The 21,494-nt window shown below is 41.1% G+C and overlaps 2 protein-coding genes across 2 annotated transcripts in view; one reads left to right on the top strand and one right to left on the bottom strand.

The window, feature by feature from the left end:
* The window catches only part of EFCAB14 (EF-hand calcium binding domain 14), a 39,331-nt gene extending 21,294 nt beyond the window's left edge, over positions 1 to 18,037 (top strand). The window contains exons 5-11 of the mRNA XM_068963822.1: positions 2,190 to 2,300; positions 4,421 to 4,525; positions 5,536 to 5,727; positions 7,481 to 7,567; positions 9,890 to 10,001; positions 10,935 to 11,060; positions 14,631 to 18,037. Coding sequence (XP_068819923.1) covers positions 2,190 to 2,300; positions 4,421 to 4,525; positions 5,536 to 5,727; positions 7,481 to 7,567; positions 9,890 to 10,001; positions 10,935 to 11,060; positions 14,631 to 14,806 — 909 coding nt within the window. The 3' untranslated portion in view covers positions 14,807 to 18,037. The remainder of the gene's footprint in view (positions 1 to 2,189; positions 2,301 to 4,420; positions 4,526 to 5,535; positions 5,728 to 7,480; positions 7,568 to 9,889; positions 10,002 to 10,934; positions 11,061 to 14,630) is intronic.
* Positions 18,038 to 19,810: 1,773 nt separating this feature from the next.
* Positions 19,811 to 21,394, bottom strand: TEX38 (testis expressed 38). The gene is made up of 2 exons (XM_068991972.1): positions 21,358 to 21,394; positions 19,811 to 20,421 (listed from the first exon to the last, which is right to left on the bottom strand). Exons 1-2 carry the CDS (start codon positions 21,392 to 21,394, stop codon positions 19,811 to 19,813), a joined length of 648 nt encoding a protein of 215 aa, XP_068848073.1.
* Positions 21,395 to 21,494: the final 100 nt, after the last annotated feature.

Raw genomic sequence — 21,494 nt, forward strand, 5'->3', positions numbered from 1 at the left:
TCCATGGGATTTTCCAGGCAAGAGGGCTGGAGTGGGGTGCCTTTGCCTTCTCCACCCTCTATAAACATATAAATTGTTTGCAGCAAGGAATGAGAAATTCCTAAGCCAGAAACAAAACTTTTAGAGCCATACCACGGTGTGTACACAGTCTCTATAGTCTGCTATTTGTCCAATATGGTCATCTGCTTACAACTTAAAAAAAAAAAAATAGGGACCAGATGAGACCAGATCCTTTTTGCCATTGTTCCAAAGGCCAAGTGGGGAAAAAGGAGGCCTCTGAGCCTTCAATACAGAAGTAACTCTGGCAGTCTCGCATTCGAAGAGGAAATTGGTTTATTTTCACATTCATTAATTCAATAAATATTTGTGGGACTTCCTCCAGAATGTGCCAGGCACTTTGCAGTTGGTGAGAATACTAGTTTCAGGGTTTTGCTGTAGAGTTCACATGGTGCTGTCAGCTGCTTCCTTAAAAAAAAATCTTAAACAAGAGCTTACTATCTTTTTGCATCCTGATGGGCTCATACATCCAGTCAGTGAGGATTCTCTAACAGTGGATGTCTTTGAATGCTTGTAGCTTCTGTAACAACAGAGCTTGTGTAGATGACATGCCTCCTTAGAGACTTCTGCCCAGCATGTTGTCTCCTTGCAATCCTGTGCATTTATAATGTCAGGCACTACTTTTATTACAAGTGGCTCAGTTTTGAAGTGGTAGGTCATCTCAAAAACCTAACTTCAATGTATCTCTTGTAATTTTTATTTTAATGTTGAAAATGACATTTCTTTTCTCTTGGATTCCTGACTGGCTATCGGTATAATAAAAATACCGTTGGTTAAAAATACTAATGGGACACTATAAAATTGTCAGTATATCTTAATGAAAGGCCAAAACCTACCAAATTAGTAACACTCTTTGGTATGATCCCTTAGAGCAAGCTGTTTTTAAAAAGACAGTTTCTGAATCATATTCCTAAGTCCCCAATCTACTTGGGCTCCTTACACATAATGAAAGCAAATAAGCTACTACCCATATCAAACTCTACTCAGTAGTTACTGATGGGATTCTAAAGCAGAAGAAAACATGCTTCCAAATGAAATTTTCCCTTCATCTCTGCAATGTTGGGTTTCCCGAAGCCAAAAATAGCTCCACCTATTTTTACTCAGAAGTCATCATTTTCTCCTGAGAGTGGCAATCTACTGTGTTACCTCTGGTCATCTGCCTGCGGGGCTTGATAGAGACAGTTTGTGGGAGAACTTTACCTATGAGTCCCAGGTTTATAAACTAGTATTTTTTTTTTTTTTTTTAGGAAAGCTCTGGCCTTCCTCTATGAAAATTGTGTGTGTGTGTGTGTGTAGTTTCTGGTTAATTGTGTCAGCACAAGCTACATGGAATTCATAGTTTGAAGATATTTGAAATAATCCTCCATTAGGTCAGTGTTTAATGTAAAATCACAATGATATACCACTGCACTCCCACTAAAATGACTAACAAAGAACAGACTGAGGATACTAGTATTGATGAGAGATGGAATAAACAAGTTAAGAATACATACCATATGATCAGACATTCACTCCTAAGTATTGTGATGACAGGAAGACATATAATGAAGGGAAATGAAAACATATGCCCACATGAAGACTTGTATGTGAGTGTTCATAGCAGCTTTATTTGTAATAATCAAATGTTGAAAACAACCTAAGTGGCCATCAACAGGTCAGGAGATAAACTGTGATGTATCCATACAGTGGAATGCTAATCAACAACATGCTGAGTAGCTACAGCGTATATGAATCTCAGAATAATTATACTGTGTGAAAGAAGCCATACCAGAACAACAACAAAAAAATACATGCTCACTCACCATTCTATTTATATAAAATTCTAGCAAATGCAAACTGACATATATAGGTATATAGATAAATAGATAGGTAGTGATAGAAAATGGATCAGTGGTTGCCTGGCAGTGGGGAGGAATGAATTACAAAGGGGTGTGAGGAAACTTGGGGGTGATTGATGTTTATTATCTTGATTGCAGTAATGGTTTCACAGATGTGTGTGTGTGTGTGTCAAAATTTAGCAAGTTGTACATTTTAAATATGTTCAGTTTATTGTATATCAGTTGTGTCTGAATAACGCTATTAAAAATTTCAAAAAGGAAAAAACACCAACCCTACTCCATGTTTCTGTTCAGAGTGTAGCTTCCATTGGCAACACTTTAAATAGTGTCCATCTTGCTGTGGAGGCAATACAGAAGACTGTGGATGAACACAAGAAAACCGTGGAGCTACTACAGAGCGACATGGTAAGGAAATCTACAAATGCTGTGGAAAGTCAGCACACTCCCACCTGCCCTTTTCTGTGTTATCATGTGATACTAACTTTCCACTTACCTAAACAGACCACACTAGGCACCTTTTTAAAATATACAATAGGCAGTGTTTATTGATTTTTCTATAATCTGTAAACTAAGTTAGATAGGAAAAGCCGAGTCTTTTGCAAATGTGGTAAAGGGGGTACAGCACTAAGATGCCATTCTCAGAGTGGAATGTGTCAGAAATAAAATGGAAAAGAAGGAAAGGGGGTGAGGAAGTGTCTTATTTATTGCTGCATAACAAATCACCCTAAAACTTAGTGGCTTAAAACAACACTGGATGATTTCTCACTCTTCTGTGGATCAGGAGTTGGGACAGGGCTCTTAGACTGTTGGAATGATTAGAGGCCAAGCAAAGAGGAGCTCCAGAGGGTGAAAGGCCAGCTTGGGTGTTCCAGCTTTAGCCAGTCTCCCAGTCAGATTACAGGTGCATGGATGACCTCAGCCTATGCCATGTGAAGCAGAATGCTGCCCCACCCCCTTTGAGCCCAGTCAACCCACAGAATCATGAGAAATAGTAAACAATTGTTTTAAGCCACCAAGTTTGGGGATGATTTGTTATGCAGCAACAGATAACTGAGACAAAAGCAAAACCCCTGCAGTGTTCAGGAATTGCTTTCAAATTTCCCTTAATGCTGTACCAATGTAAGCTGTCTCAGTCCTTCAGAAGCTTTAATTTATCTCCTAATGGATACTCAGCTCCACGAAAGGTTTATGAAGGTTGAAAAAGAATGGCACAGCCCTCACTGTCCTGCCAGAGAGAAGAGTTATCCATACGTGAAATCAGGATGGTTCAAGACACACAAAAGTTCCCTAGCTTCTCCACCAATTTCTAGATCTCCCCTGCATGTTATTTTCAAGCTTTGGAGTTTCAAGTTTAAACTGAGCAGTTTGTACCAAGGAGACTTGGACTATATTAGAGCTCTGGAAAGGAGGGTTTTTCATTTTCTTCAGAACAAGTACTCATCATTTTCATTTAGTGGGGCTGACCCAGAAGAAAAAGCCTTGATCTGGGTGTCCACACACCCTGGATTCTATTAATTCTAGCTCTGCCCTGTAATTGTGTGATCCATAATAATAAAGACTTCTCTAACCTAACAGCTTTTTTATTATTATTATTATTTTAATAGCTTGAGCATTTTCTCAAAGTAGTTATTTTCTAAAATACTTTTTCCTAACTCAAAAATTCATACTTTATAGAACCATGGGATTATTTTTTTCTCCTCCTCTCTTTTTCTTTATTTTTACCATTTGATTATTATAGAAGCAGAGTTGACAATGTCTAGGATTTCAGATTTCAAGGAAAACAATTTATTTTGGCCAGTTGCATACTCTTGTCATTAAATTTGCATCTTTTAAACTTCCATGGTTGCCAGTGGTAATCCTACTGCTGAATAAGCCATACAAACATTTTCTGTTAGAGGGAAAAGTATATATAAACATGTCATAGTTCAGTCTCTTCAGAAAGAGTCTTGAGCACTGGGAATGGGATGAAAAAGAAAGGATAACCTTCAAACATAACTCTTGGCATGTGCTGTACAAACTGAAAAGTTACTGATGTGCATGGTTGATTATGTTGCTCAATGCCCAAAGCCAGTGGTTCCGTGACTGGCTGTTCGTTGAATGTATAGGTCTCTTTAGTCCTGGGAAAATGGTGACACTAACCAGGTTCAGACCGAGTTGATCCTGGGAGATTTAGTGGTTCTGTAGTTTCTCTGAGAATAAAGGGAACTGGGGGAGAAGACCTAGTTTTAAGGGAGTTCATTCTCAGTTTCTCATTCTGAGGCTAAGAAACAGGACCTCAGGTCCCTGACGTAGTCTGGGTGCTGCTGGTCCAGTCCAGGCTTTAGGCCAGGCCTCTCCAGAAGTACCTGGTGCCCTCAGGCCTAGCACAGGACTGATCACACTAAGGCTTTCAGGAAATAATTGTTGATTAATCTGTGAATGCCTCTGTGAGAAGCTGAAATGTTCCAGGGCCATCCCTGATGAATAAGTAGATGTAGTTATTATTAGTACTCATTCCCTATAGCAACCTCTGTTCCTGTTAACAGAATCAGCACACCTTGAAGGAGACCAATGGAAGCAACCAGATCATTCCATCACCTTCTGCTATATCTGAACTTGACAATAAAACCCACAGTGAGAATTTGAAACAGGTACTTTTGACTCTGGTTTAACTCCCTTGTGACCACACTATAATCTGAAGGTGACCTGCGTAGTGTGGGCTCCATGCTGTGGTCCCTCAGCAGGCATCTCTTGCACACATTTGCCTGCCTGAGAGCTAAGCAGAGAGAGGGTACGTGTGACTCTGTCAGGGATCCAACATGCTGCTTGTCTCCTCCTTGGCACACTTCCCCTACATGTCCATCAGTGGAGTATTCCTTTTTATATCTTGAAAGTCAGAGTGGCTAGATTATCCTGAAAATGTTTTTGAAAAATAGCAGTCTGGACAAATTAAAGATGGGTGAATAGTAGATTAAAATGATAGCTGTTTTGAGTCACAATTCAGAACAGTAGAAAGCATATCCTTGAAAATGAAGAGTTTCTAAAGACTAAAGACCAGAGGAGGGAAGAGGATATTGAGTTCAGAATCACATTAAAGAGAATAAAAGAAATCTTCACTAAGAAGAATTCCTGTACTGAGTTTAATGCCCTGTAAAGCCTGTAGTCATCATTCCTTTTTAAGTAGCAATCAGTACTGGAGAATGTCAGTAAAAATAATTGAATCTTATACTAAATAATGCACTACCTGTTATGGTTTTGCTAGATGAGCCAATTCAGTAATTGGTATTGTTCCGATGGTGCTTTCGTTCTGACAAATTAGGTTAATGAGCATTTCAGTTAATAACCCAGCAAGCTTTCTCACCAGCAGGTGAGGTAAACATTGGGAAATCAGTTCCCAAGCTCTCAGCTTTCTAGGACCAGAGAGTGGAGCATGTGGGTAGTCTCTTCCCTCTTTCCCCCTCCTGTCTAACTGAGGTCAGATAATTCCAGAGGGAGCCAACTGGGAGCAGTTCAGAGGGGAGGGACAAAGCAGGGGCAGACGATCGATGGTCCAGAGCAGGGGAAGGCGTTCACTTCGGTAACTTGACAAAATAAGGGTTGTTCACTGCTGCTTCCCTGCTTGTCTAGCTGGATTCCATGACTTGATTTATTTCCACTCTAGGATATCCTGTACCTTCACAGCTTTTTAGAGGAAGTAAACAGTGCCCGAATGGGGTACCAGAGACAGAATGATCTTAAACTCGAGGGGATGAATGAGACCGTCAGTAATCTTACCCAGAGAGTCAACTTGATAGAAAGAGATCTGGTTGCTATGAGCAAGGTGGAAAAGCAAGCGAACCTGTCCTCCAGCATGGTAAGCCTCTTCCCATCTTTTTGACGTGTTCTGTGTTGCACTGTGTTTTGTCTGTACATGGATGACATTCCACCACCTTTTCAGACACTGACCTCTGGCATACTTGAGAGGCTCCACGTTTGTGTTGTGCTTAATCCTGTCTCCTCTAACCCTTACACTAGCTCTGTGATGTGAATGGTACAGACGGTGTTAGTCCTGATTTGGAAGGGAGATGTGGAGAGGTCCAATTGCTTGCCAAGACCTCCCCACAAGTTATTGGCAAAGATGACAAGCCTCCTTTTGTGTTGCCGGTGACTCATCTGGTAGGGAGGCTCCGGCACATATTTTCAAGGAAAGTCTTCTTGATCTTTTCATTTTTAAGTTACTAAGATAGAAAAAAGTCTGAAAAAAATATATATGTACATGAAATGTAATCACTTTGTTGTAAATTGAAAACTAATGCAACACTGTAAATCAACTATACTTCAGTTTGGGACTTCCCTGGTGGCTAAGATGCCATGCTTCCAATGCAGGGGCCCCCAATTCAATCCCTGGTCAGGGAACTAGATCCCACATGCCATGGGTAAGACTCAGCACAGCCAAATTTAAAAAAAAAAAAAATCAGTACTTAAAGAAAAAGTTATTAAGGGTGAAAACAATGACAGTGACAATAACTAGAGAATCTTGTTTTTTTTAAGCCCAAACTAGGCTTTCAGACTTGTCCTGTTTCAGTCTTCATCTGACATTGCAGAAAATGTCAGGAAAGCTGTTTAAGAAACATCAGGTCAGACCACCTCCTCCTGTAAAGAGATCATTGAGTCCATCCTCTCATTTTACACAAGAGGAGCCCGAATGATGTACTGAGTCACTGATGCTGACAGATTGTATGGTTTACTGATTTTTATGTTATTGCAAATAAAATGTGAGGGGTTTTTTTTCTTTTCTTTTTTAAAAAAACCACTTTTACTATTTGAAATCCATGTGGATTATTTTTTAATAGCTGCAAGCCCCACCCTTAAAAATTTCATACAGCAAAGACAGGCATATGTAGAAATAGAAACCAAATATAGGACATTGTACTGTAAATCAAGTAACCACCAAAGCTGGAAGAAAGCCCGCAAGTAACGTCAAGCTCTGGCACACAGCAAACAACCTTTGAACTGGCTCTGCCACAGTGCAGCCTTGGCAAGTTGCCTGGCCTTGGCTTTGAGATTAGAGGAGGAGAACCTGTTCCTCCTCCTCCTTTCCAGGGGTATGTAATTTACTACAAAGCTGCGAAGATTAAAGGAGCCTTCTTTCAAAAAGCCCTTTTGAACTTAGCTAAACTAAGGACGGTAGAGGCTAGGAATTTGGGGTGATTTGATGAGTATTAAGCCTTGAAGATTGTTTCTCAAGGCTTTTTGTGAAAACTCACCGGCCCTAAAGCTCCCCATACTGTCCCTCCCCTCCCCACTCTATTTTTCTCTAGAAAAGGAAATTGCCAATAGTACCATCTGTCCTACTGTTTTTTCTAACTGAATCATACCTAGCATGGTTTTGGGTTAAAATTCTCTCGGTTTTTGAAGTTTGTGATGGAAACAACTAGAAACCAGTTTCAGCTTTGTCTCTCTAAAACCTTTCTCCCTCTCCTCTTATTCTCCTCCTGGTTTTTCTCTTGAGTGTTCCGAGACCCTTTAAATAAGTTTGGCAAGTTTGTTTAAAAAGTCCTAAACGTTGCTTAAGTTTTCGTGTTTTCCTTTAATCTTCTCTCATTTTGTTCCTCTTACCCTTTAAGGTGAATGATAGAGCTGCCACTCTGAAGAGAGAGTCTTTGCATCAAGTGACCAACAGAATAGAGTCAGTAAAATCCCAGGGCATAAAGGTAAATAATAAGAGGCTTTCTCTGAAGTAAGAGTAAATGCATAGGCATCTGCTTCTTTCTCAAAGGGAGCACTTCATTCTTTTTTGCTGAAACTTCAAGACACAGTAATTAGTATATTAGTAAATAAGTAAATACTTTTATCAGGCACCTGCCCCATGCCCAGCTCTCTGCTAGAAGCTGGGGTGACCACAGTGAGCAGGATAGACATGTGACCGCTCTTGTGGTGGAACTCAAAGATCAATCAAAAGACCATTAACATATAATTGAGTGAAATATAAGTGCTACAGAGGAAAAGTATCGGATATCACAGAGTGTTAACAGAACAGGAAGACTTCCCTAAGGGGGGGACTTTTAAGCTAAGACAGTAAGTTCTCTGTACTGTTGATGGGGAACAGAGGCATAAATTATCGAAAAATGGTATCTAAACTAAAAATTATTTCTTGTTGTTAGGATTACAGTCTTTGGGGGAATGGAAGAGGGGAGAAAAGATTGTAGTTTCAGTGCATACAAAGTCTTTTTAAGCTTCAGCCAGTTCCCTTCACCTTATACCTTCCCATTTTTCCTTTCTCCTAGATATATTGTCTAGATAAGACAAACAATCTGATATTTTGATATCCCCAGAAGGAAAGGGTGTTTTCAACATTCTCTGTGATTAGAGTATTGTGTAATATTAGTATTATAAGACCTGGGTTAAGATAAAGGAAAAGCCAGGAACATCGTGACTGAGTGACTAAAATATCATTTCATATGCACATTGCATTTGATAAGCTCAAGGATGTGAGTTCACAGGAAATGAACTTGGAAATGAACCATATATCAGACAATTTTCAGTGTAATGCTTTCCATCTATACTTGTTCCTAACAGTTTTGTGTATTATCTAGATAAAAATCACATATATTAAGATTTTAGTGCTTTAAAAGCTAGGTTTTTGTTGAGTTTTCTAATTTCTACTACTGAAAAAAATTTGAACTTCACCTGGAGAATAACAAGAGAAATTTAAGATCCAGATAAAAATGTTGAGCACAAAAAAAGTAACAGATGGTTACTATTGGAAAATAGTAGTGATTTCAACAACAGTTCAGATTTTAATAGTAAATATCAGAATAAATTAGAGCTAGTACACATTTTTGCCTGAATTTTTTGGCTTTACTTTCCAACACTTTGTGATTTTTAACTGTTACCCCAATGTCTTAGTGCTGCCTCATCTAAGCATCCTGGCAAAATGCAATTTCTCCTTGCCATAAATCATTCAAGCATTTAGCACCTAGTTTTAGCTGTATACATCCATATTTTGACTCCCTAAACAAACTCAGAGTGATCCACGTTGGTGGTTTCGTCGCTCAGTTGTGTCTGACTCTTGTGGCCCCGTGGACTGTAGCCGGCCAGGCTCCTCTGTCCGTGGGATTTCCCAGGCAAGAGTACTTCTACTATACAGTAACCATTTCCTTCTACTATACAGTAACTGCTAGTGTAGAATAAGGATAGGAAAGAAATAAGTAAATATATGTTGAATGAAAAAAACATGTAGTGGTCAATATTGTAATTAGACATAGGATCAGGACCTTTCAAACTAGGATCAGGACCTTTCAAACTAGCCTATGCAGTTAGAAACTGACCTCACAGAAACCAGACTTCTCTCTTTTTATAATTAATTGTATTTTTTATATGCCACTATATCATCTAGGAAGGAGACAGAGGTGGGGGAGGAGGTTTTTTTTTTTTTAAGATACAAGTAAGGCCTTGAATTAGAAATACTATAATTCTTTCATGTTCCTAAACAATTCCTGCTACCAGTTGAATAGTTATCCCAGGGGACGAGAAGGCAGACCAAGGGAATACTTGTGGTCTGGTTGCTTTTTTTTTCTTTTAAGGTGATAAGAACATGAAATTCTGCCTAAAGTGGTATAGTCACAAGGTAAAGTAAGCGACTCAGAAAAATTATTTAGTTAGTATGAAATAGTTCCTAGACAACAGGATCCTGCCCATTTCGGAAATGGGTGTCATGAAGGCACCTGAGCAAGTGTGCATTCCTTTACTGCTGGCATATGCATGCCTTCCCCAGCTGCCAAGTGCACACAGCGAATCAGATCATCTGTGGCATAACATCCCCTGAATGGTCCAGGCTCAAATCCAGCCCAGCCCTCATCAACACTGAGTACTAAAGATGTCTCTAGTAATTATTGATTCATTCCTTCATTGCCCTCAGAGAGAGCCTGTTTGGGGTCAAGAGCTACAGGCTAACTAGGCTTTGGGAATACCATGAAGAATCAGATGAGGTCCTCCTCGTGCCTTAAATCTTCTGTTATCTTTGTTTTGGACAGAAAGAAGATAGTTCAGATTCTCAGGTATCTAAGCTTAGAGAGAAGCTGCAGCTAATAAGTGCTCTCACAAACAAACCTGAGAGCAGCAGGCCTCCAGAGACTGCCAATGAAGGTAAGATATTCAGGACTGGCTTCTGAATATTTCACGCAGGCTTGGGCAGCTCGCCTCCCACACGGGGAATGGGGAAAGGTGTTCTGGCAGGACTGATGGCACGGAGTGAATGATGCCTGAGTGCACCGAGTTGAAGCTGCTACACTTTGCTTTCATTTAGAAAAAGCCCATTTTGCACATGATTTGTACTCCAGTCTATTAAGGGAAGAATGGGTAATGTTTAGCTGGAAATAGACTTCTCCATGCTGTCTGCATCCAATTATAGGCAGAAACATTACTGTCATAGTGTGTATTAAACCAGCCCTAAATGTTGTTTACGGGAGTCTTCATTTCTGTAAGTGCATAAAATTTACTTAAAAATAAATATTAGTCCTCCTGAAAAGCCATTAACAAGTAATAATGTGGGATCATTGGGTTGGAAGGGCCTTTGACTTTAGGCAGGGACATAACCTAATCGATATTAGCAGTTGCATCAACCTCTGCTGGTGCTGCTTCATGATGTAACCAAGGCACTAGATTATGTTTGTTTTGACCTCTACCCACCCACAAGTATTTTTCATTTTGGGGAAAGCAATACAACTTCTGTTACTCTCTTTTACGTGGGAGACAAAAGTACAGTGGGAGGCCTGGCCCTGACATTGTGCTACATAATTGTATGGTAGCATTCTTTCAACACAGCCGGTCTGGTGACACGTACCCTCAAATCAGGCTCTTAGCAGAGTTCCTACGATGTCAAATCCCCAATGCTTTTCTCATTTCAGCTTGAACTCTCAACCTCTAAACATGTGTAATGCTAACTTGAACTGTAAGAGCATCCAGTTGGGACCACAGCTTTAAGCTTAAATATTAAAGTTTGAAAGTGACCTTCAATATTGGTTTAATTTTATGTCAGACTAGACTGTTAATACTAAAACTGTATATTGTTTGTTACAGAGCAAGTACAGAATTTCACATCACAGCCGTCAACATTGCCAAAATTCCCACAGTCTCTTGGAGACCAGATTGAGAAAGCTGTCCAGCTAAGACCTATTTCCCTTCCAGGAATTTCTAGCATCGAAGGTAAAATTTTTATATTATGGAATGATAGAGGAAATATCTCAAAGTTGCGACTTTCTAACTTTTTTAACTTGTAAGATAAAGACTGATATCTAACACTGTTGAGCACTTCCTGTGGGCCAGATACTTGATATGCATTATATCATATAATCCTGGTGACAATCCTGGGACCATCAGTAGTCATGTATTATACCCATTTTACCGATAGGGAATTGCCTAAAGTCTACACAGCCAGTAACTGATGAGGCAAAATTCACACCCAGGCAGTTTGACAACGAAACTTTTACTCTTAACCACACTACACTATGTTATCTCTCTGTGGATGTTTATTAGAGTCTTCAGTCATTCAATGAGTACCTAGTTAGACCCAGTGTAAGCAGTAAGAATACAGTATAAGAAGATACAGTCTCACTTTCCCCACAGATATAAAAGTCCAGTGAAGAAGACAAGCAAACATAATACTATGAGACTAGCAAAGTAAAGTAAAAGTCGACCCTGTTTGTCAGAAGTCCTCCAAAAATGAGGGGTCTTTGGCTGAAATTCGGCAAGATAAAATGTTAGTAGGAAGGATCTGATTCACAGAGAAATGTGTTTGTCTTGCTTCCAGCAGTATGTGTTCCATCCCTCTTTGTGATGTTTGGTCTCCTGATTTTGCACTTGCTAACTGCCTGGAAAATCACCCATTCCTATCACCCTCTCTGCCTGACTCTTCACCTCACTTTAGAAACCTTTCCACCAGGAAACATTTTCTTTCCTCCCAGGACTGACTAGGCTTCTCTTGTGTGTGTACTCACAGTATCTTATGTTTGCACATGTCACACTGTTGTAATTTCCTGGGGAGCTATAACATTTAACTTCACTCCCAGCCCCTGTCCTCATGCCTGGGACATGTGAATATTTGTTAAGTGAATAAGTTATCTATAGGTTACAATTAATTCTTAAAGCATAGGAGACTTAAATTTAATTGCCATTTAATTTGAGTTCTAATGAGGTGGGTGAACCTAGAGCCTATTGTACAGTGTGAAGTAAGTCAGAAAGAGAAAGATAAGTATTGTATACTAACACATATATATGGAATCTAGAAAGATGGTACTGATGAATTTATTTGCAGGGCAGCAATGGAGAAGCAGACACAGAGAACAGACTTACGGACATGGCAGGGGGAGGAAGGAGAGGGTGAGATGTATGGAGAAAGTAACATGGGAACTTATATTATCATATGTAAAATAGATACCCAGTGGGAATTTGCTCTATGACTCAGGAAACTCAAACCAGGGCTCTATGACAACCTAGAGAGGTGGGAAGAGGGGAGAGGCGGGAGGGAGGTTCAGAGGGCGGGGACATATGTATACCTACAGCTGATTCATGTTGATATTTGACAGGAAACAACCTAATTCTGTAAAGCAATTATCATTCAATTAAAAAAAAATTTTTTAATATGTATTGCCATTTAAATACTTTCTTCCCTATCCCCATTTTTTTTCTTTCTGTTTTCTGGGGAGACAGGAGCGTGTTAAGTTGTATTTGTTGGCAACACAAGTTGCCTCCTCCTGCTCTTCATTTTTACATCAAGAATTGATGAAATAATAAAAAAAATAAAAATAAAAAGAATTGATGAAATAAAAGGAGGGAAGACTGTTAGAGCAGATTAAGAAATAGCCATCTTAACATTTATACTTCAATCCCTAATATAGGTGGTGCACACTTTTGAATGAGTACATTTTTTAAATGACCTGAGGCAACAATCTGATTTTTATTAGAATACTCTCGTAGAGTGTCTAACACATTCTATAAACTCATGCCCCATGTGTACACACACGCACGCACACACAAAAAAAACATTTTCCAGTTGACCACTTGGTGGCAGGAATTGGGAACAAGTGTCTCATTGCTTTCCTGGTTTTCAGAGAGCTTTATATAGCTGCTTTGCTGGGGCTCTTAGGACTGAAAGTAGGGACTTACACAAAAAGTTGTCAACAAAATTGCTTGACAGTACTGTCCTCTGGTATTAGAGACTGAATCTATTGCTTTTATTGTTTATGTTTAATTTAAGGATAACTGCTTTACACTATTGTGTTGGTTTCTGCCACACATCAACATGACTCAGCCATAGGTATACATATGTCCCCTCCCTCTTGAACCTCCCTTCTCCCTCTCACCCCTTCCCACCCCTCTAGGTTGTCATGGAGCCCTGGTTGGAGTTTCTTGAGTCATACAGCAAATTCCCACTGGCCATCTATGTGTTTCCATGCTGCTGTCTCCATTTGCCACCCTCTCTTTCCCCACTCTCCCATGTCCATAAGTCTGTTCTAGAGACTGAATCATTAATACTAAGTCATTCAGTGGGGACACAGTCAAGCCCTTGTTAAACATTATATAAACAGTTGGCCCTCCTTGGTATTCATTACAGGGCCCGCTCTTGGCCAGGGTGGGAGAGTGGGGAAGGTCAGTCTCAGAAAGAGAATAGTCACATCCTATTATCCCCCTTCCCCCAACCCCTGGCAACCACTAATCTCTCAACCACTTTCTCTTTGGATTTGCCAGTTCTGGGTGTTTCATGTAAGTGGAATCATGTAATACATGGTCTTATGTGTGCTTCTTTCTTTCAATATGCTTCTTTCACTTAGCTCAGTGTTTTCAAGGTTTATCTATTTTGTGGTGTGCAACAATATTGCAGTCCTTTTTTGACTGAATAATATTCCATCCTGTGGATATACTGCATTTTGACTATTAGGAACAATGAAGCTGTGAACACTCATTTACAGCTTTTTGTGTAGACACACGTTTTTATTTCTCTTGAGTTTATACCCTAGGAATGGAACTACTGGATTATATAATAACTATTGAATTGACAATATGCCATAGTCTGTTTTATAGGCCATCAGAGTTCCTATCAGTTAGCTCTTTAGGCTTCTGCATCCCTTCCACCCCTTCAACATAAGAATAAAATCTGGAAAATCTTTAAGAAAGGCCCTGAATAGAGAGAAAGCTAGTCCATTCACTTCTCCTGTGATTATCTGTCACTGCTTCTGTTTTGGAAGGATGGTGCCCTACAGTATTCTCTCATCCTTAAAGGATCAAGAATTAGTCTTTCAGGGACTTCCCTGGTGGCTCAGCAGATAGGAATCCACCTGCATTGCTGGGGCACAGGTTTGATCCCTGGTCCAGGAAGATTTTACATGCCGCGGAGCAACTAATCCCCGTGAGTCACAACTACTGCAACTACTGAAGCCTGCTCACCTGGAGCCTGTGCTCCACAACAAGAGAATCCCTCTCAGTGAGAAGCCCACACACCCCAAAAAAGAGCAGCCTCCACTTGCCACAAGTGGAAAAGTCTGCACAAGGCAACAAAGACCCAGCACAGCCAAAAATAAATACATATAAATTTAAAAAGCAAAAAGAATTCCTCTTTGAGATTTAGTGAGACCTTAAACTTTACCTTTGGCGAACAAAGTCTGCAAAGTAGCTTTTCTTTTAGTGCTTTAAATTCAGTTGAGACTACTTTTTAAACTGTTAACTAAATTTAGCTATGCGTATAGGTATATACGTGTTTTTGTGATTCCTTTTTAACAGATCTTCAGGGCTTATTCCATAAGACTGGCCAGGATGTGGATGGGAAGCTGACCTACCAGGAAATCGAGGACACCTTAGAGTCTGTTGGACCAGAACCAGAGCGTTTAAGAGAGTTTGATTCTGATGGAGATGGAAGATACTCATTCCTGGAGCTGAGAGCAGCTTTAGGTGTCTAGCCTCATTAGGCTCATTTCAGAAGTGGATGTATGCTGTGGACTACCTATTATCTGCTCAGCTAACACAAACAACCCTTTTACCTACCCATCAATCCTCCAGTCCTCTAAACTACAGTAGCAGACACATTGTCACCTTTTAACTTGTTTGAAAAAGCTATATAAAAGTTATTTTTTTAAAAAAGACCATTTTACTTATGATATTCAGAAATCTATGATTTCCTGAAACCAGTAAGATCTTAATTTTTAAATTGCCAGAAAAAAAGTCAAGCCCTCTTTTTTTCTCTTTCCTTTTTCTGAGGGGAGGAAACCTTATCTTTTACAACTGGAAAATGTGTATATAGAGAGACTAAGCCACCTTTTATATTTCACATAAATTTGCCTTAAATTAGCTGCACTTTATACAGACTCAGAAAATGTCTTTCCTTTAACAGATAGACCTTTTCTGTTTGTAAATATTTAAAGTGAAAGAGTTGTGCATATTTTGTGAGAAGTGGGAAAAATGATTTGAAACAGGATGTAAACAAATGACTTGTTATTAAAGTTGCTAATCTTACCTGGTAGCAGCTTGAAGCTATGTCCCTGTCTCCTTAAGACATCTTTAGGTGCTGCCATGGGGTGTGGCCTGATGGTGGGGGAATTGATTTAGGGAGTGGACACTGTGGGGACAGGGCTGCCTCTAGACTCAGGAAGGTAAGATCTGGCTATTTGTTCTGTCCTCCCATCCTGTGAACCAGAAGTCTTGCTGGGGATTTTCTCATTTTAATCCTGTTTCAGGGTTTATATGCATAAAAAGTTAATCCAGTAGGAGCCACTGAGTTTTCCCCCCTGAGTGAGCTAGATTATCTTCCCCCGCCCATCCACTCAAGTCTACCTTTAAGCTCTAACTGACTTTCACCTCTGATACTGTCTCCATTCTGAATGGCAGGGCCGCAGTCCCTTGGCCACTGTCTCAGCCTGGCTATTCAGGAACTAAAGAGAAAAGCGCTGCCGCTAATTCTGATCCAGGAAACTTCTTGAGATTTTTACCTGGGGGCTAACCAAGAACCTAATGTGTTCCTCTGTGGGCTGACTAAGGCCAAAAAGGTTGTAAAATGAAACAATTTTACTGAAATCATATTATATTTCCTTACAACTGCAGCTCAGAAATAACTAGAGGCTTTCTGTCCAGAGAGCATGGCAGGCAGGCCTGGAGGAGAGGCTTCACATGATGGCAGCAAGCTTTTTCACATCTAATACAAGCAAGTATAATCCTCCCGTTAAATACTTCTGTAGCCCTGGTACTGAAGGTCCCTGGACTAGGAGGAATTGTTTCTCCATGTCACCTGTGTTTGTGCTATGTTGATCTTAGAAGCAATCTTCAGGCTGCACAGAAGGGAAACTGAAGAATTTAACTGTGCTGTCGGCCAAGTCAGGGAGATACTAGAGAAGCCTTGAGACTTCTTTGGTAGAATTTGTTTCCATTTTCACTTTGTCCAGGTTTCCCTGTTAGCCATGGATACAGTTGAGCACCTTTAAATGTTTAAGGACTGGTTTTTTTCTTCATACAATGTTCAGCTTGGTGTTGGCTAACCTTTCTTTTTCCCTAGAGATATTAAAATTTAGAGTTAAGGAAGGATGAAGTCTTTTCCCATGAATGTGTCTGCTTACCTCATTGTGGCTCATGCTTCTCTCTAATTCCGTTGCCTATCTGTGCTGTTTTATGTTCTTGGAAAGTTTTAAGTATAGTATAAAATTAGTCCGGCACTTTAGGTAACTTGAAGATACTTACTCTTCTGGCTGCCTTTCATGCCCCCCCCCCTTTTTTTAATATATATACCCTTGAAAGTTTTGTAACAACCAAATAAAATTCTAGCAATAAATTATACTGCTATATTTGTATATATTGTACCATAAATAGTATGTCCGTACCTGGAAGGTATTTTTTTGAGAATTGATTTATAAGAAATATACTTGAGGGTAATGTAGCTTGTCCTTTTTAGTTTCAAATTCTTATTCATAGGCAGACACTCTGAGGACACCTTTACTCTTTGTATGTACTTTCCTTTCGCATCACCTGTGCTTTTCGTTTATCCTCTGTCCTTCCCACCTCGAGGTGGATGGTGCCATCTTCTCCCCTACCAAATTTGGCAGAGGTGTTCCTCTCCACTCAGACCTGTGAATACCTTTGTCACAGCACCTGGGAAAGTGCTATATCTCCCAGGCATAACTAGGACATCTTGAACTCCTTTGTTCTAAGTTAAGCATATTTGTCAGCTTCAAAAAGAATTCCCATAAGCCTATATTGTTCATTATTTTTTATTTTTAATTGGAGGATAATTGCTTTACAATATTGTGTTTGTTTTTACCATACATCAATATGAATCAGTATCGTTCAGTATTAATTTGGAATTTTTATTCGAAAGTTGTCTTAACTTACCCAACGTATGTTGATCTGTAATCAAGCCTAACCTGCCACACCTCAATCCTGAGAGGAAGGCTAAGTAGAATTAGTAGTTTTGGTTTCGGTTTTCATTTCAAATGCTTTTTTATCTCTTCATTCTGGCAGCTCCTACTGCTTTCCTAAGTTACCCAATGCATGACTTCTTGGTCCTGTTTTTCTTTTGCCGTCTATCTGGTATAATGTTTACCTAGAGAGACTCCCCCCCATAAATCGAGGGGCAATATATTAAAGGAAGAGAAGACTCGAACAGACAAACTGGCTTAGATCCCTAAATAGTAGTGTTGTCTTACAGGCAGAGAAGGGCCTGGCTCTTAGGGTTGTGTCTGTTACAGCCCACCTGAAGAGTGTGGACACCCTCCACCTGCTGCTAGCTGCTTTCCCTGCCTTCGGCATTCCCTCACTTTGTTGCTGGACAGAGCCCTATCTGCCCCCCTTCCCGCTCTGGTCTCGGCGGTCACAGTTGAAGATTTTGACTGAGATGGGCTCATACTCATAATGGCCTGCTGTTGAGTTGTTTTTAGTGACAGCTTTTGTTTGCTACACACCTCATTGGCTTGCTTACCAACACACCACCAGTTAGATGTGGGTCCTCTCTTTCATATCCAAACCAGAACACATTTGGGTATTCCTGAGACTATAGAGCGTATATTGTTTGTTATACGAACCTAACCTACCTTGTTGTTTTCTCATATTAAGAAATGTAAGCCTACTTTGCTTTAGTGGAGCTATTTTGGTAATGTTTAAGCAGTTTTGGTTCTGTTTAGGGAGTGAATTCAAGATTTCCATCACTTGATTTGGGCTTTGCTAATTTCATATCAGTAATAAAACCATTTTAATTTATCTAAATTAAACATTGCTTTTTTCTTCCACTGTGTCTATGATTAAAGGCTCACGTGCCCCTCCCCCCATTACTAAGAAGAAAAATCTACTTTGATCCTTATTTTTATGGATTCCTTCCTCCTTTTGAATGCAAAGCCTAACAGATGCTGGACAGAAAGTAACATTGAAGAATCTGCAGATTTGCCCAATTTTGCCTGAAGAAATGAAGGTGTTTTGGCATCTGTGGGGATGTGGGCAGGGTGAGGGAAGAGTAAAGCCCCTGACTCTGCATCAACCAGGGAAGTTCCACTTAGACCTGCTTTTTATTTTGAGGTTCACTATAGGAGCATGTTTACAGGACATATTCCATGTCTTCAGGAAAAACAAAGGAAGAAGGCTTGAAATCCATTGCAAGATAAGGGTCATAGAGGAGGAGGCTGGGGCTTTTTTCACACAAAAATTTTTTAATTAGCTCTACATGGTTGCTAGATTCTGGGATTACACACACGCACAATCTGGGAGGCCTTTCCTCTCAGGAAAAACCATACATAAAGCCTAGCTCGTAAATATGGTAAGGGGATTTTCTCATTTCCAAAGTGAAGGAAAATTTTATATCCTGGAGCAGAGCTAGGTTTTCTTAGATTTGAACTGGGATCAAATAGCCAGTATTATTTTTGTCTCTCCTTTTAGAATAGTTTCCAGAAGATGCAAAAAATAATATTCACATGTACTGGATCTTAACTTTGGGAGAAGCCATGAATCCCTTTAAGATTTTTCTTTTTTAATGGTTACTTTTAGAAGCTTCATTGGCCAGCCCGCTGCCAAGTCAGTCTGTGAACCAAGTTAATCATGCCCTACACACACAAATCATTTTCCAAGAGTTTTCAAAAAAGACATTAGGGAATGGAGACCATGGTGAATGGTGGAAAGATCAGGAACTTTGATGCCAGGCAGACATAAATTCGAGACTTTGGAACATGATATGACAGACTTCCCTGGTGGTCCCATGGCTTAGACTCTGTGCTCCCAATGCAGAGGGTCTGGGTTCAATCCCTGGTCAGGGAACTAGATACCACATGCCACTACTAAGAGTTCACATGCCTCAAATAAAGATCCGGTGTGCCACAACCAAGACCCAGCACAGCCAAAATAAATTATGCGAAATGCCCTTGGAAACTCGATCTATAAGAGAAAGATTGTGATATCTGTTTGACAGTGTTCCTGTATTAGAAATAATGTAGAGACAATACATCATAGATGTTAACAAAGAATGCAATTCAAGCAGCAGTGCAGCGTGGTTCATAGATCTCACACTGACTTGGCCACTCTGGATCACCATTGCTCATGCATCCTAAGTGACTGTCACTCTGTGGCTGTCCTCAGTATCCCACAGGACAGCAGTGCCTTTGGGCACCTGACCCAGGGTCTGGCACATGGTTTTATTCTGAAATAACAGACAGAAGGATGTTGAGCCCATCACAAGTACTGGCTCAGTGCGTCTCCCCACAGTCATTCCCACTGGTGTTGGTGAGACACTGACCTTTAGCTTGGTTTGCAAAATGCCCTCCATCAGACACTGCCCTCGTAACAACACATGAGACACATGGAGCCTTGGACTTTTTAAATCTTTCGTTAGGTGACATCCACATGGGCCCTGGCCTTGTGTCAATACCACCTCCCTGAGGTCAGCTCCATTTCCTGTTCTGCCCAGGATACCTCCAGCTCCCAGCCTCAGTGAGAGGAGGCTACAGTTCTGAAGCAAAGGACTTGGCATTCAAGCAGTGGTCCCCTTGGGCCATTGTGGGGAGGGAGCTGAAGTGGACAGTCCTTTGAGGACAGGTGGCCAAAGGGTAGGAGACCGAGTGGTTCAGCATCGGGGGTAGGTTACACAGGGAGAGGGCAAAGGGCACCTCCTGAAAGATGGGAATTGGGAGTGGGGAGCTGGCCCAGGGCCGCGGCACTGGGGAAGAAGGTAGGGGCTGCTGTGGTGCCAGCTGCACTGCAGGATGCAGGGGGCTGGGGGCCTCCACCTTGGGGCTGCTGTCTTGAGCAGCACAGCTCCTGCTCTCAGGGACATCCAGTTCCCAGGGGCGATCTGAATTCTGGGCGTCAGTCGCAGTCTTGGTGGCAGCAGGGGGAGGGCCAGTGTTGATAGCTGTGTTCATACCATAGTGCCGTCGCTTGTTAATCCAGTACAACAGCGGGCTGTAGGTGAACGTGGCTGCTCTCATCACCTCCACCCACTCCTGGGCACGCTCTTCCCGCCGCAAGTTCTTCCTCCAGTGAAGAAAGAGAATGCAGCTGCCAGTTAACACAGAACACAGGCCCAGGAATCCAAAGTACAGTGACACCCACACTAAAGGCAACAAGAAAAAAGAATAAGCTGGCTGAAAGGTGTAGTTGGGGGAGTCTCAGCTGTTTCTCATTCCTCTCCTTAGCCCTTTCATCCATCATCCCCTCTGCTTATCAAACCAATCAATCCTAAAGGGAATCAATTCTGAATAGTCAATGGAAGGGCTGATGCTAAAGCTGAAGCTCCAATACATTGGCCACTTGATGCGAAGAGACCACTCATTGGAAAAGACTCTGATGCTGGGAAAGATTGAAGGCGGGAGAAGGGGATGACTACAGATGAGATGGCTGGATGGCATCACTGACACAATGGACATGAGTTTGCGCAAACTCTGGGAGACAGTGAAGGACAGGAAAGCCTGGTGTGCTGCAATCCATGGGGTCACAAAGTCAGATGACTGAACAACAACTCCCCCATTTAACTACTCTCTCAATTCCTTCCTTTTCTTCTCATTGACTTGCCTCATCATTCTTTTATTCAGTCAAAGCAGAATTTTCAGAGAGCTTAAGAGGCCACCTTTAGCCCTTCACAGATAAGGAAAGTAAGGTCTAGAGAAGCATGACTGCCCAGGCTTACTCAAGCCCCTGGATCCCAACCCTGGCCCATCCAAAACATCAGAATAAGAAGCCTCACTGCAGGCAAAGACCACCAAGAAAGTAGCAGTTTACCAGTGGATGGGACACCAGTATCTCATCCCATTTCACCAAACCCTAATCATTCAATTGAGATGGTCCTGGGATAGTCTCTGGGCAGGCAGAGATACATGGCCTCTGTCCTCAAGAAATCTGTAGTTTTCTAGAGTAAACCCTGTCCCAACTCTTTAATACTCTTCCATGGAGGCAGTCATCACTCCCATCCAGGCAAAAGGTCTTCCCTGAGTGCCCCCAAGCCTAAGGGCACAAAGCAAGCAGCAGGGGTTTGGGGAGGGACCGCATTTACCACCAGGGAGGCTGAGGTCCTCCCTTTGGGAATCCATACAGTCAAATCTTGGTACCTCACTGGTGGCTCTGGGGAGAGGGAGCTCAGCTACTCATCTGTTTAGCCAATAGGAGTCCCCAGAATGCCCAGACCCCATT

Source organism: Capricornis sumatraensis, chromosome 2 (assembly GCF_032405125.1).
Source record: "Capricornis sumatraensis isolate serow.1 chromosome 2, serow.2, whole genome shotgun sequence".
Lineage (NCBI taxonomy): Eukaryota > Metazoa > Chordata > Mammalia > Artiodactyla > Bovidae > Capricornis > Capricornis sumatraensis.

What these genes read in the sequence shown, in the direction of transcription:
- TEX38 (XM_068991972.1), bottom strand. Translation starts at nt 21,394, where the DNA reads ATGGATTCCCAAAGGGAGGACCTCAGCCTCCCTGGTG. An exon ending in GGACCTCAGCCTCCCTGGTG is followed by an intron (nt 20,422 to 21,357) that starts GTAAATGCGGTC and finishes TGTTGCCTTTAG; the next exon opens with TGTGGGTGTCACTGTACTTT.